This window comes from Schistocerca serialis, chromosome 7, assembly GCF_023864345.2.
Source record: "Schistocerca serialis cubense isolate TAMUIC-IGC-003099 chromosome 7, iqSchSeri2.2, whole genome shotgun sequence".
Taxonomy (NCBI): domain Eukaryota; kingdom Metazoa; phylum Arthropoda; class Insecta; order Orthoptera; family Acrididae; genus Schistocerca; species Schistocerca serialis.
In genome coordinates this window covers 265,014,463-265,029,630 of record NC_064644.1, presented here as the reverse complement: position 1 = coordinate 265,029,630, position 15,168 = coordinate 265,014,463, and the positions used below count along the sequence as shown (strand labels likewise).

General features: G+C 37.7%; 1 protein-coding gene across 2 annotated transcripts in view; it reads right to left on the bottom strand.

Annotated features, from left to right (window-relative positions):
* LOC126412860 (poly(A) RNA polymerase gld-2 homolog A-like) overlaps window positions 1–15,168 on the bottom strand; it is a 171,770-nt gene that overhangs the window by 81,756 nt on the left and 74,846 nt on the right. For both annotated transcript variants that reach the window (XM_050082725.1, XM_050082726.1), the window contains exons 6-7: window positions 14,160–14,328; window positions 8,227–8,370 (exon numbers count right to left, since the gene is read on the bottom strand). In XM_050082725.1, coding sequence (XP_049938682.1) covers window positions 8,227–8,370; window positions 14,160–14,328 — 313 coding nt within the window. The remainder of the gene's footprint in view (window positions 1–8,226; window positions 8,371–14,159; window positions 14,329–15,168) is intronic.

The following is a 15,168-nucleotide window of genomic DNA, read 5'->3' as shown; positions in this document are numbered from 1 at the left end:
CGAGAATGCGGTGAATGTGGAAGAAACGCTTGTCTATGACATTCAACCACGACAGTTACGTGCAATAATTGTTGTCAGCATCAAAACGAAAATGAAATGGATACGGACTGATCAGCATTTTTCATCTGACAGAAAAGTTTGTGACGTTTTCAATCAAAAATTCTTTTTTCAAAGCAAAATTAGCTTTTCTTGTGACAAGTTAACACAGTGAATAATTCTAGCCAAGTATTACATTATATAGTCCCAAAACATTACAATTAAAAAAATGTTCTTATATTTCATTCGGGTATTTGGCTTCCTTTTTGTATTCCATTGTATATTTTATTGTTAAATAAATAATTTTGATTACAGATGTGTTTGCAATATTGTGCGAGATATCCTATGTCGATATTTTATGGAAATATGACCTTTAAAAACGGAAAACCTCAAGAGATTGATGAAAACTCTCGGGCGGTCGGCCGACTGCCCGCGCGAGCGACCGCTCGCGTGGTTATTTCAAGGGTGAGCACATGAAGGTTAAGTTACAAAACAATCACCGATTTTGCCCTATAATGAGAGATACTAACTAGGGATAGTTGACATTAATTAGAACATCAATTACAAACATAAAACTATGCACAATATTAGATCTGGCGTTATGTTTTTTTTTAAACTGAGGGTCAACCTTTCTCAATTATGAAAATGCAGATTATATTCACGTATGTTAACGGTAATTAGTTAAAAGTGAAAAACCTAATTGAAAGAGGCAGATGGCAAAACAAGAGGGGAAGTAAAAATATCCCAGCTTGCTTCATCACAACTTGCAAGACGTGCACACACTAGTAGGCATTTATTCCCTTGTCACAAACCTGAGGATTCCTAACAGTTGGAACATATAAACTTTGCAGTCCTGTTCGAAGGAGCAGTACGACATGAATATTGTCTATAATTTTCTCCATATGGTCCGTACGACTAGCATTATGCGCACCACGATATGTGCCTCAAGTCAAAATTTTGTTAACAAAGGAGCACCTCACACAACAGACTCCAATCATATTTTTTCTTATGCCTTTGTCCCGGATTGGTGCAGGGTCAGCATGGTTACCAATGGTTTTTGCTTCGCTGGTTAGTTTAAGGGGTGGGTAGACAGCCTTTCTGTTGTCACATCGTTGACCCCCTCCCACCCTCACTCCTTCCGGGACAGAACGAGTGTACCCCCAACTGTATGCGTGCAGTGTTATTCATGTGAAAGTGGGCAAAAGTTTTCTAAATTTTTGTGAATTGTGAAACTGTGGTGGGACTTTGGTAGCAGCCTGATATCATCATGCCTGGCTAGCACACAGAACTCCATCATTAAAATGCTAAATGGATTCAATGCAGGACTAGAACATCTCCAAGCCCGGAAGCAGCACTTTAACGTGCACACCTATCAGGCAGGCATGCAACGTATTCCGATAATCTCCACAATGTTTCCTCCCACTTTGAGAATCTGTAAATTCAACGGTATTCAAAAGCTATTACTCTGTTCCACCTATTACCTAATCCTAAAATGGACCTTTGAAATCTAAATAAGGAAGAAGAAGCTACTGATGACAACAGAGAAGCCCCTCACAGGCTTCCTCACCTCCTGTCAGCCTAACCTTATTAGTGGCCACAGCAATGCAGAGCTGGTGCAAGGACAGATATATTTTACACTCCTGTGCCCAACCCTGTGGCATTGCACTTGCCACATAGACTTACAATTTTGTGCTTCCGATTTTGCACAATAAAATGGGTCACCCAGCAGGCCACAGTCAATTTGCTGTTTATGAAGACACGCATCATCTAATATCACTACATGCAGCCTGCTGTGTTTTTGAATTTGTGTTTGCTTATTACTCGATGTTATTCTCAGGCTAACAATGAACATGGCTTCAGTGTCTGGTTGTATGTAGGCACACAAAGTGCTCAGAGCATTTGCTCATTCTTGACCACCTTGATCCCACTTGGACTAGAATCTGATTGCCATGCAGCTGTTCTCTCAGTCACTCTTGTACCCCAGCAATGCTAAAAGTATTCACTATTTGCAGTTACATTTCAGCTTGGATTACATTATTGCAGCTTTTGTTATAAGAAACAGAGAAGGTTTCAGGACTGCACAAAAGTTTTGACTCTGGTTTGCATCACAGATAGCAATTTGATGTAGTGAAGCCTCTTTATAATGTTCCTACATATAATGTTTTCCTCTATCATCCTGTCCATCTTTCCCAATCCTAACCAAAAGCCCACATGCATAATGCTGAAGTTTCCCGTTTAGTAGATTTCCTCTACACGATTTCCTCCATGTAAAGCTCGTATTTTTGGAACCCTAACCAATTATTTTCCTTATTGTGATAGTTATTTGTCTTGTTGGTGCTATTTTTTTGTTTTACACATGAGCAAGTGGCGAACATCTGTATAATGATTTTAACACTGTACCCCTATTACACAGCATACCTAAGGCGTGCCCCAATTGTACATGTTTGGAACTGCAGACTGGTTCGTGACAACTGATTACATGATACATGCGGGATATTTCTAGTGCGAATATTCGCTTTTGCACTAGATGGAATAATGCTTGAAAATAGAAGGGGAATGAGTGATCTTTTTGTAATGTTGTTCATTTGAATTAAAAATTTCTGGTAAGTGAGAGCTCAAGGCTTTAAGTAATTGTTGTTCTCTTACCTAGCTATCACGGAATTGTGTTGTTACTCTTCTGAATTTTGGCTCAACTGTTTATTTTGTATAATGACATTCGTTTGCTCAAGGATATTTTATCTAAATTTATAACAATAATGGAAATTTTGGGATGGAGCAATACATAAGGTAAAGGCAACTACTCAGCTACAGTATAACGAATCAATAGCTGCAGCATAGAGACACTTAAAACAAACAGTATTCATACTAGCTTTTGAGCACCTGCTCTTCTTCCAGCAGCTCATATGGAGCAAGAAATGGTTCTGATGCAATCCGGAAGAAATAGGAAGCAAACATCTTTGCCCGACTTCTTTAAAAAATTCTATGTATGTGATATTCAAGTTGTGTCAGTTCATAGATTTGTGCAAAAATTTGAAGTTGTATTTTACAAATCTATTATTAAAATAATTGTTTGCAGCTAATTCTTTTTTAATTTTTTTGCCATTTACTGTGTGTTTCTGTAGTATATCCTCAATAAAATTTGACTCGAGTTTTATAATTATCAATTGGAAGTCTTCCCCTTTATACTGTTTTCCTCCATACAGTGTTCAGAATTCATGGTCCTTTAAAAAACGTTGTATAGAGGTTTTACTGTATATGATTAAATGCAGATAGTGTGTATACAACTACCCGTGATTCTGACTTTTACATGGCACATATGAGCTGCCTGTAGCTTTCTGTTTACTACTTTTTCAACATTTCTATATATTGGATGAATAGAAATGAATAAATAGTTTGGACAGGAGAAACTGTTCATGCACACATAAACAGCTTACATAATTCAATACAACGCCTACAATTTGTGAAAGAAAACTGCACAAGTAAAATAAATTCTCACTCATAAATTCAATACTTCATTTTTCAAGAAATACCTTTATCACCATTTTCTAAGTGGAGCAATTAAGAAAGGTACAAGTACAAATTTTAGAGTCTAAAAATTCTAAATAAGCAACATAAGACAATCTTTACAACAATGTGTGTCAAAATAAAGAGATTTTATGTAATTCAGAGAATTTAAGCCATATATTAACAGGGTGTATACGTGGACAAGGAAAAAAAATTCCTGGATTTATCCCGGATTTCCCGGTTAAAAATACACTTTCTCCCGGGTTGAATCATAGTTTTTCCCTGTTAATTGACAGTATATTTTCTCTCGGAACTGTATAACTTATCAATCCTTTGAATGGTTATGGCTTTATACATGCGCATAGAATTTCCCGGCGCTTTAGAAAACGAAACACCTTTTGGAAAGATGTTTGATGTGCAGTAACATGTATGCTGCATATTTTCGTATTACAAAAGTATAAATTCAAATTCCACCAAGCACCGCATGTTACTTTCCGAAGCATTGAAATCGAAATGGCGATGCGAATTAGTAAGCCAGTCATAGTTCATGTCACGTGATCTCGCCAGCCTATGACAGCGTATATTCAGAGCTTTGGACACGTGGTGTAGTCAGCCAATAGCAACATCACTGTAGGGTGAACACACGAACAGGAAAAGTTAATGGTTTAAATTAATGTATATAATGTTGCTACAAGAAAAAAAAAGCTTTCACATATAATATTGATCTCTAGGGCCCATACGCTGCAGGAGAAGCTAAGCTTTCACATATAATATTGGGCATTTATGCACATATTACATTTTAAGATATATCACACAAATGTACCAGTAAATTTTTTAATAACGACATAAAAGTGTGATCTTCTGGGCTCATAAATTCTTCTAAGTAGCTCGTCATCAAAGAGCTGATTTTTAAATGAGTCCCAGATTCCCAGTGAAGTAGGCATCCACCTTATATTAAGTTTCTCAATGTTGTTTCAGGATGTAAATTTCCTTGGGTACCAGTACTTTGTTATCTCATGTCTGGTTCTTTGTTATGGCATAATGTCATACGTTCTAGGAGATGAAAATGTACACTTGAAATGCTCTGAGCAGTTGAAACTAGCCAATAGTTTGAAATTAAACCCTTTGTTTCAAATATATTGACTGCCTCTGCGGAAAAGATTAATGAAAGAAAATTTCTTCAGCAAACCGATAAAAATAACTTCATTGTTCTGCATGGCATTTAATGCTTGACTGTCAGAAAGGTGGAAATAAAATAAAATCTGAAACTAATAACGTATTTTAGCCATCCGTAACTATGTGAATGTATTTTAATTCACATGACAGCTCCCGGCCAAAGAAATCAATTTTGTTTTCATTTGAGTTTACCCGCTTCCCTATTATAACTCAGACTGCTCTGCGCATCAGACCCGTGTCTACGATATTTCCGAACCGGGGCAATAGAAGATAGTGGCATCCCTCAAGCGTTTGATATAGGACGTCGAAAATTTAAAAAAATAGAATTTTGAAAAATACGTTCATTTTGTAGCGCACATCTTTCTGAAGACTCTGATACATAAAACATACGTGTCCGAGAAATGGTAAGACATGTTATCTGACCTCAAGTGTGTCAAAGTGCAGCGCCATACCTCTTCACACAGCATTCTTCTATTGGCACGTCACTGTATTTCGGTCTGTGGAATTGAAACGTGTATATTTTGTACTGGATTCCATCAAACTATACTCAGGACAGTGGAAATTAAAATGTCCTATGGTGCCTCTCCTGCTTCCAGTCTGCCAGTTTGACATCCTGCCCTTCTTTCTTTTCTTTTTTTTGAGAATAAAAACTCTTCAGAAAATCTGTACTCTTTATTCCCATTAGCTAACAACTTGCTGCTTTGTGTGACATAAAATTAAGTATAGGATACATAAAGCCAGTAAAGAGAAGGGACAAGCAAGACAGTACACATTTCTTCAATCCTTAGCTCTAGATTTTTTTTCTGCCTAATCTTGTTACAGCTTTACATGGCATGCTTTCCTTTCTGCGAAAGGATCTGTTACCTCATCAAAGTTCGTCGAACGTTTTGCTACATGAAAAATCAAAATGTCGTTATCTAATACTGAAAAAGCTGTAATTACAAATAGGCCTAAGACTGGTGTGGTTTCTCGACCTGATTACTTATATTTTGTCACTGTCTGCGAGATAAAACAAAATAGGGCTTTATAATACTGCAGCAATTGTAACACACGCCAAATAAACGAGACCGTTTTGGCAGAAATGGTAGTTTTTATAACACGGCAGATTATAATTCACAAAGTACCAATATCAAATGCCTATTAGGCCTACTACAAGTAAAAATCTTTACGTTAGGAAATAGTTTTACACTTCATTCATATGCTCCAGTTTCTCAAGCTTGAGATCGATAAGAAGTAGTGTGAAATTTTTATAGAAATCTGAAATCGTCTTATTCTTGCATAATTTGTGTGATGTCCCCGTTTCTTCTCCTTCCTCGTTCTAACAAACAATGTTGTCATCACTAATTCCGTATCTATTCCTGCCAATGTCAAATCTTATTCGCCGGTTAACTTCACAAACTCTGCCAGAATCACCAGTTTAGTTAGCCCGCAATTATTCTCCGGTTAGGCATTGTTACGTGTCCGTACAACGCGTTTTCCGCGCTACTTCCAGAATAGACCTTAAAGTGGCTGCTAGCCGGAGACTGTAGAACTGGCCCTTGCTAGTATTGCGATCTGGCCAAAAATTTTCTGTCAAAATTTCATTTTCTTGGATACATTGAGAAGATAATACGTAATCTTTCTTACCTATTATTTCTGTTAGTCATTTATTCGCACTCTGGTAGTCTGAATCTATGGATTTCGCTGGTAATCGTAACAACGATTATCATTCGCAAACCCTATCAACCACATAGTAAGACAGTGGTTGGCTTTCGTTCGGCTATACTCTGCTCAGCTCGTATAGCCCCCTTTGTCTGCAGGAAAGTTTATCTCTAGATGTGACGAGGATTCCACTGACAGAGAAATCACGTACACTATGCACACATTCACAAATCAACTTATGATTCATTCAGAAATCAACTCAGAATGTTTTCAACAATGTTCACAAACCGACAGGGACACGTTTCAAAGTCATATGAATAATCGATAGACCAACGTGCCGTGGATGCTAGGCGCTTTGCGAAACAAGTTTTATATGAATTTGCCCCCCCCCCCCCCTCCCCCACACTCCTAGATCCAGGGCTGCTGCGCAATCTGGCAGCTTGGGCGTGCCAGTAAACTTTTTCCCGGTAGCACCTAGCTGCTGCTTTTTTTTTCTGTAGCCAGAAGCGGAAGAAGGTACTACTCAACTGCGCATGTGCATTATCCCACTCGTAACTGCTAAAACAAATCTAATGTTAACAGGTGTGACGTCATGCTCATCGGAGGCAATTTGTTGTTACGAAGCATTGCAAAGTCTTACTAAAGCCTTTGACACATTTTGCTGTTGGCAGACGCTTGTATGAGCACTGTGTTCTGTTGCTGTATATGGCGCATTTCCTTCGCAATTTAAGTTTTATTTTAGTTTTTTCTCTCGTTCATGTTTTATGGCTGCAGTATTATTCTGCAGTAGCAGGATACAGTAATATCCTTTGTTAGAGTATTGGTTCTTACCAATCAAAGTAACAAAAATTTAACTGAGAACAAACACAATGAAAAAATTCCCGGATTTCAAAAAAATTCCGGGTTTTTTCCCGGTTTTCTCCCGGATGAAAAAATTCCTGGGTTTTTCCCGGATCTCCCGGTTGTCTCGGGTCATAGACACCCTGATTAACTGTTGCTAACCAATATACAGAGTATGTCAAATTAAATGCCTTTCAGGCGTCAATTTTAACTGGCAACCAGTTCCAGTGTTTTATTATGCCATATTCAGGTCCCACTAATACCAGTATTGCAGGCCCCTATTTCGATCACAACTGAGGTAGATTCTTCCTACATATCAGTCAGAGACCAGAAGATGGCGTAATAAAAAGCTGAAACTGGTTGCCAATTAAAATAATTGATTGCTGAAAGGTATTTAATTTGACACCCTCTATCGAACAGCAGAGTAACAATCATTTCTAAAAATGATGGGCATACGGAGAATACACAGAATGGTCGGGGTGTTGCAGGGTAGGTTGTGCTGAGAAATAATTGTTAAGAAAAAACATTTGATATGTTGGGCCAAGTAAATTAACATTGAAGATTTCCAATCTGGCCATTGTGCTTGCACATTCAAGTGGCCTGCCAGATACAGTTAGTGTCAGTTGTTCTCATAGTATGGATTATAGTGCACGACACTGCTCTGCATGGTTCCGTTTCGATCCTTTCCTTTGTGACACTATCTCTGGCGGGCCACTTGAATTTGTGCATGCCATGAACTGACTAACTTCAACACTAAATAACTCGGAAACAGTGCAACATACTGAATTTTTTTCTTAACAATCATTCCTCAACACAGCCAACTCTGCAACATCCTTATAAGCTTTTCACACTGTTTATGACCCCCCCCCCCCCCCCCCCAACATACAGTTGTTGCCTGTATTCCTTGTTTAAAATTCAGCATTTATTCTCAAAAGAAAGGAAAGATTTGAAACAAACTGAAAGGCAACACAATAACCACTTTACACAAAAATTATCAATAAATGACACTACTCTGACTTGTTTACTCACTCTGAGAATAGCAGTAAAGTAGATGTGTGTTGCGGATTCCCACAGCATTGTTACAGTTAAGATCCACTTCAAAGTCACACTGAGTGTCTCTGAACTTAAGAATAGGCACTTTAGCTTGTATCAGCTCTGGACGTTCCACAAAATCTGAATACAAACAGAAATACAACAACAGTAGTATCTACAATAACAAATAGGTATTGGTCTGGTACAAAACAATCAACGAATGGTTGTTGAGAATGAGCAAAGTATTTAAAAAGGAAATAAATAATGAGAGAGTAATAGCAACAGCTCGTTGTATAGTAAGGGCACTGAGTGGTCAACAGGCATGTAAGCAAGATCAAAATCTGGTGCTGCAGCTCAACTGGGGTGAAGCGGTATGTCAGGTACAATCCATGAAAGAAACAAGGAGGAGAAATAGGAAGGACGAAGTGGAGGGAAGACGGTCAACCTTTAACATTACAATGCAATTAGTTCTGTGAAAAATTAATTAGTTCAGGCACGATTTGAAGTCTTCATACATTTATCACTATGCAACACTCTAAAATATCTTCAGAACCTTGGTCTAGAATCAAAAATACCTTCAGAATCAACCACATAGCCAGCTTCACAGCCCAATTTTTGCAGATTCAAAGGAAGTATTTAGTTTCTTGCAAAATTTTACACTTTAAAAGTTATCAGTCAAATAAGACCCGCTTTCAGGATACCACCCTTCCTTATATCATGCCACAGTGCTGATATCTGTTTCAATAATACTGTAGCTAATAATTTTCCAAGCACAACGGTGTTTCTAGCTTTCCCATAGCTGGAATTTTGAGGGAGATATTCTAAACTTTAACTTTTGTTTAATAATTTATGAATGACAACTGTATTAAATTCAAGGAAACACAATACTGCAAATGAACTTACACTGTCAAAAAAGTTTTGTGTATTGTACATTGTTACAGGAGAGCTCACCTAAATGATAGACACTAAAATTTGCTATATAATATGTTATACCTTAATATTAATGTATTTCACAGTACTAACTATTTAATATACAAAATGTTTTTTTCCTTTGTTGCAAAATTGATGAAGAGGTCAGGTGAGAGCAAACAGGTATTTCTTCGCTACTAGGTTGACAGCCATCCACCACAAGAATCAGCCCAAGGCCATGCAAAATCTCTTGTGATGATTATTAATAAATACACATTGTAAAATTAGTTGTGTTGCTGTTAATAATATTAACAGTTTATGTTCAATAACCAATAATACCTCTGATTTTGATAAATCCGCAAAATCTATTGTAAGTGAGTAATAAGTATTTTAAAGAACACCTATTACTGTTATGAGAACAATAAGTGAAAAAATTCCTAAGGCAAAAAATGGAATACATTAATGTTTATCTTGGAATAACAACATAAGGTCAGGGGATTACTCTGTTAAACATAACCTCTGTTATTCAAGCTACTTGGGAATCAACAACCATATTATGATGACTGAAATATAAAATTCTAATAAGACTTGAAGAATGAAATTCTCACTCCGCAGTGGAGTGTGCGCTGATATGAAACTTCCTGGCAAATTGAAACTGTGTGCTGGACTTAGACTCGAACTCGGGGCCTTTGGCTTTTGTGGGCAAGTGCTCTACTGACTAGTTCTGCAAAGTTTGCAGGAGAACTTCTGTGAAGTTCGGAAGGTAGGAGCCGAGGTACTGGCGGAATTGAAGCTGTGAGGGCAGGGCGCGAGTCATGCTTGGGTAGCTCAGTCAGCAGAGCACTTGCCCGCGAAAGGCAAAGGTCCCGAGTTCGAGTCTCGGTCTGGCACACAGTTTCAATTTGCCAGGAAGTTTCTAACAAGACTTTCATGCTGCTGTTCTATCTGAAAAAGAAGGAAATGAAAGCAAATAAGTAATAAGTAACAGTGTGGAGTTGTTAGATCCCCCATGAGGCACCTCTCCAGGTGGCGGATAGGGGAAAGCCTCCCTGATATGGGTGGTACTGGAGAAATAAAATACCCAGGGCAGACCAAATACTAACAGATTCCTAAACCCACCAGCGTCTCTTCTGGCATCCAGTTGGTGGTGGTCAGTGTCTGTTCACCTAGTTGGTGCGGCTGCAACACGTCTTGATCTCAACAATCAAGTCTTTAACAATTGTGATCTCCACCAGAGCCCACACACCACAACCACATTCAACTTGAAAAAATCATGATGGAACAACAGGAAAGATACCCACTACCCCTGGTCCCAGTGAATTTACTGGTTTTGGTCATCAGATTCTGGGGGACCAGGAACATCATGAAATAGATAAGAGTTGGAGATTCTCGACACCTCTTTGCAAACATTTTATTGGCACACTGAACACCAATACACTGGTTAAGAAAGGCTAACTTAAACAGCTTACTGATGTACTAGGAAAATATCACACCAAAATCCTCGCAATACGCGTTTTACTGACGAGAACCATTTCAACACAGAAAACTAAAGGACATAGAAAGGAAAACCTGCTGTCAAGCAGGGAACACCAACAATGTTTGCCACAGGATTTGCAGCACACAAATCTGTCAGGCATCGTCATAGATTTCAGTTCAGTATCAGACAGAACCTCCACAATAACTTTCAAATCAGGAAACAAAAGATACACAATCATCAACGCACATGCACCTATAAATGATCACAACAGGAAGAGACCACAAGAAGTCCAAGACTTTTGGGAAGACATGGAAGAAATGACAAACAAAATACCAGAAAGACACATCAAAATTGTACTAGGAGATTTCAATGCATAACTAGGCAAAGAGAAGAATTACAAGCAAATCACAGGCCCACATACAGCCCACAAATGCACAAACATGAATGGGAGCATTTCATAAAGTACTGTCAAAATTGTACTTAAAAGTTATGTCGACACAATTTCAGAAACCAAGGCGAAAATTCACAATATGGAAAACACCCAAAAATGTATGGGGACAATTTCAAAGACCACATAGCCATAACAAGTAAAATTCTAAGTGCGAGAACTCGCAAAGGATTCTTCGAGTCTGACCATAACTTGCAACAAGTAAAGATTAGGCTAATTACAAGGAATAGAAAGACAACACAGAACAAAATTATAAGACCAGTTTTAGAATACAATAAGATAAGTAAAGACAAAATTATTGAAGAAATTAATCAGAATACAACAGAGAATTGAACAGACTTGGCGAAGACAATTCAGAGGGCAATGGGTTGGGGTCAGACTCCCGGGAAACGCGAAAGATATTAGACCAGTGAAAAGAGCATACGACAAAATAAACTAAATGAAATCGAGGAAGACTTCAAGAAAAATAATACATGAAATTTCTACAGAATATTCAGGAAAAATATATTGGGTTCTCAGCCTCCAAATACATGCTTCAGAAGAACAAATGGATCTTTAGAAACAAACACTACAGAAAATTGCAATACTCTTAAAGGATACTTTGATAAACTCCTCAACTGCGAGAAGCCCAAAGAAAAATTAGACTCCACAAAAGCACTACCAAATCCAGACACGAAGCCACCTACAATCACACAGGTAGGGGATGTTATAAAACAACTAAAGAACAATAGAGTCCCAGAGATGACATTTTCGGCGAGATCTGGAAATTCACAAACCAAAATATTACGTAGAAAATATTCTCTTGGAAACATGGAGTACAGAGAAAAGGGGAGACAGGACAGACCCTAAAAATTACAGAGGGATCTCATTATTACCAGACACTTACAAAATTCTGCCCTAGGTGTTACTGAACAGACGAACCACAAGTGGATACAAAGAATGGTGAATACCAGGAAGGATTCCTGAAGGAAAGATCCTGATTGGGAACACACTTGAAGGTCAGACAGGCGAACAACACTGCAGTTACATTTGTGGACCTTAAGAAGGCCTTCGACTCCATTGACAGACACACTTGAAAAATATGGAATAGACAGAACAACAAGGGGAACTGATAGAACAAATGCTCACAGATACCACATCCAAAATAAAATTTATGGGAGAAATCTCAGAGTCATTTTAGATATTTACAGGGGTCACACAAGATGTTCTTTCATCACTTCTATTCAACATAGTCCAGGTCAAAAATTATCAAGCAGTGGGAAGAAAAAGTAAAAGGAATTCAGTTAAAAAGAACACATGCAAACAAGACAATCATAAAATGCCTAGCATTTGCAGATGACTTGGCAATACTCAGCAACAACAGAGAAGAAGTGCAAGAATCCCTGGAATATTTACATGAAACCTCTGCTAAAACGGAATTACAGATATCATGCGAGAAAACACAAAGAAAGAACAATACACAAGTCACACACACAAAATACGGATTGGTTACCAGAGTGGAAAAATTCTAGTATCACTGAGAATACATACAAACAGGAGGATCAAACAAGGCATCCAATACAGAATGAACAGAAAACTTCAGAAAGTGTACAAACTTACAAGATGCACTGCAATAAAAGAAGCATCTCAAGACAGGCGAAACTCAGGCACTACAATACAGTTGTACTACCAGAAGCTCTCTATTTATCAAGAACAACCACTATCGGGGCATCAGGCATCGCTGAGACAGAAAAGATAAATGTAAAATCTTTCGAAAAATTTTTGGAGCAGTACATAGAAATGGTATATGGATGAAGAGACCAACCACAGACCTATACAAACATATAGACAGACTCACAGACATAATCATGAAAAGTCGATTAACATTCTTTGGGCACATACATAGAATGAACAACAACAGACTCACAAAGAGGACTTTTGATGTAGTCAACAGCTCAGTCAAAAGAACCAACTGGTTTCATGAAACAGAAGAAGACCTAAACCAAGCAGCAATCAATAAAGAAATGATAGACGAAGGAGACAAATTCAGAAACAAAATTATGAACACGAAATTTGAAGTGAAAGAAAGGCAGAGATCAGGGAAAATATGGACAGAGCAAAGGAAACATGAACACAGTCACAAAATGAGGTGGTTTTAGGAAGAGAAAAAGAAGAAGAAGAAAACATAAACAAGGGGAAATTGAATAATCATTCAAATTCAATCTCTGTCTTAAGGGCCCAAATTTTTAATTATGATAATAATAATAATAATAATAATAATAATAATAATAATAATAATAATAAACAGTGTACACACAGCGCTACAGACTCAACAAAACAACTGTCAAATGTTAACCATCATAAAATAACAATGTGACACACAGTTCCATTAATTTGTTTTTATTTTTTAATTTACAGCAAAGTACAGGAATACAACTCTTTTGAAGGTGAGAATACTAGTAAAAATCCAGTTTGATGAGCTACAATATACATTTTTGTATTATTATTCGAATTACTATTTACCGGCGATGAGTGAAACACGAACATGTTAAGAGAAAGGGAGGGAATGCGACAGAGACTGTTCGTGGCTATATGTGTGCGAGGCAGAGTGGAGCATGAGAGAGAAATCAGAGCATAGCAGAGCGTGCGAGGTGGAACAGAATGGAGCATGTGAGGCAGACCAGAATGGGAGTGATGCCTTTCCATAGAAGTGGGGATGGTTACGTACATATTCCTCAGAAAATATTCAAGACAACGTTCAAAATGCAGTTTAGAATGTGGAAAGTGCAAATGTAAGAGATAATTTAGTTTCAAGCCTCAGTGACATGGGGGACTTGTTGGAATCTCAATGAATGAGTTATTTTGTTCGCCACTTGCTGCTTGTGTTGTAAATTCTACAGCTGCTTGTGCTGTAAATTCTATGCATACACAGTTTCATAATTCTCCATTCGCTCCATAAAAGCAAAGATCTCCTACTTCAATTCCAGATTGTCGGATACAGACAGTGAATGATGCAACCTACACTGAAGCAAAAGACACCATCTTCCAAGAATCATATCAAATTATTTTCATTTCATATTTGCTGATCATTGACTGCATATATTTTTAATAACTTACCACAGCACCTCAAGTAGTGGAGCATCTGTTCAAGATGACGGACTGCTTCATTGCGCTGATCAATTTCAGTGTGCCTCACAATAAGACACATATCAACATCACTTTTATCACTTCCAAATCCACTCATGGTAGATCCCACAAGAAACAGGCCATAGCGTGGAAATTCCTTCTGAAATTCAAGAAATGATTTAGTCTCCAAACTAGTTATGAAAATAAGATCTTTATCTGAGAGACAACAAATTTGCATTCATCTAATTATTAAGAGTTGCTCATTTAGTCCATTAATGCAAAAATCCGTGAAAAATTGTTCTAAAACACTATAACATAGCTAGAGTCAATTTTTTCTGCCTCACAAGAAATGAGCTATGTAGATGTGGTGGATAAGAGAGAAAAAAAAAGTTTATTTTGAATCAAGATAAGCTAGGATGTAAGTAACCAAATTACAAGTGAAATTAAAAGCACAGAAAACTACTAATGGGCTACAAACAATAAACAGCTCGAATACGAGGGATAAACATAAAAAATAAATGAGAGTATGGACAAAATTGAAATGCAGACATATAGATGGTGATGAAACCCTCACAACAAGTGACCCTGGGATCTGAGTGATCTCCTACCTATATATTCCCCTCTTTTACCCAAGGAAGGAACTATCACTTCCAAAACCTAAGAAAGTGTATGGACTTTTCTGTGTGCACTGGCAGTACTGACATTTCTTATAAGTACTGGCCAGCAATTCTCTTGCATACTTAAAATATTTCTTCAAAAATAAATTGTAACCAGACATTCAAGCATGGGTAGTTCTTGCCATAAAACAAATATTAAGCAAGCAATTCCAGACCAAGGCAGCAGTAGGGGGACTGCTAACGAGTTGTGTAGCTGTCATCAGTGAGGCAGTCATCCTCAACACATACCACAGGCTCCCAATGACTGCACTGTATTATTCAGATATCTGCAGACCAACAAATAAGTTCAATTCATGGAAGTCAGCATCTATTCCAAAACAAGA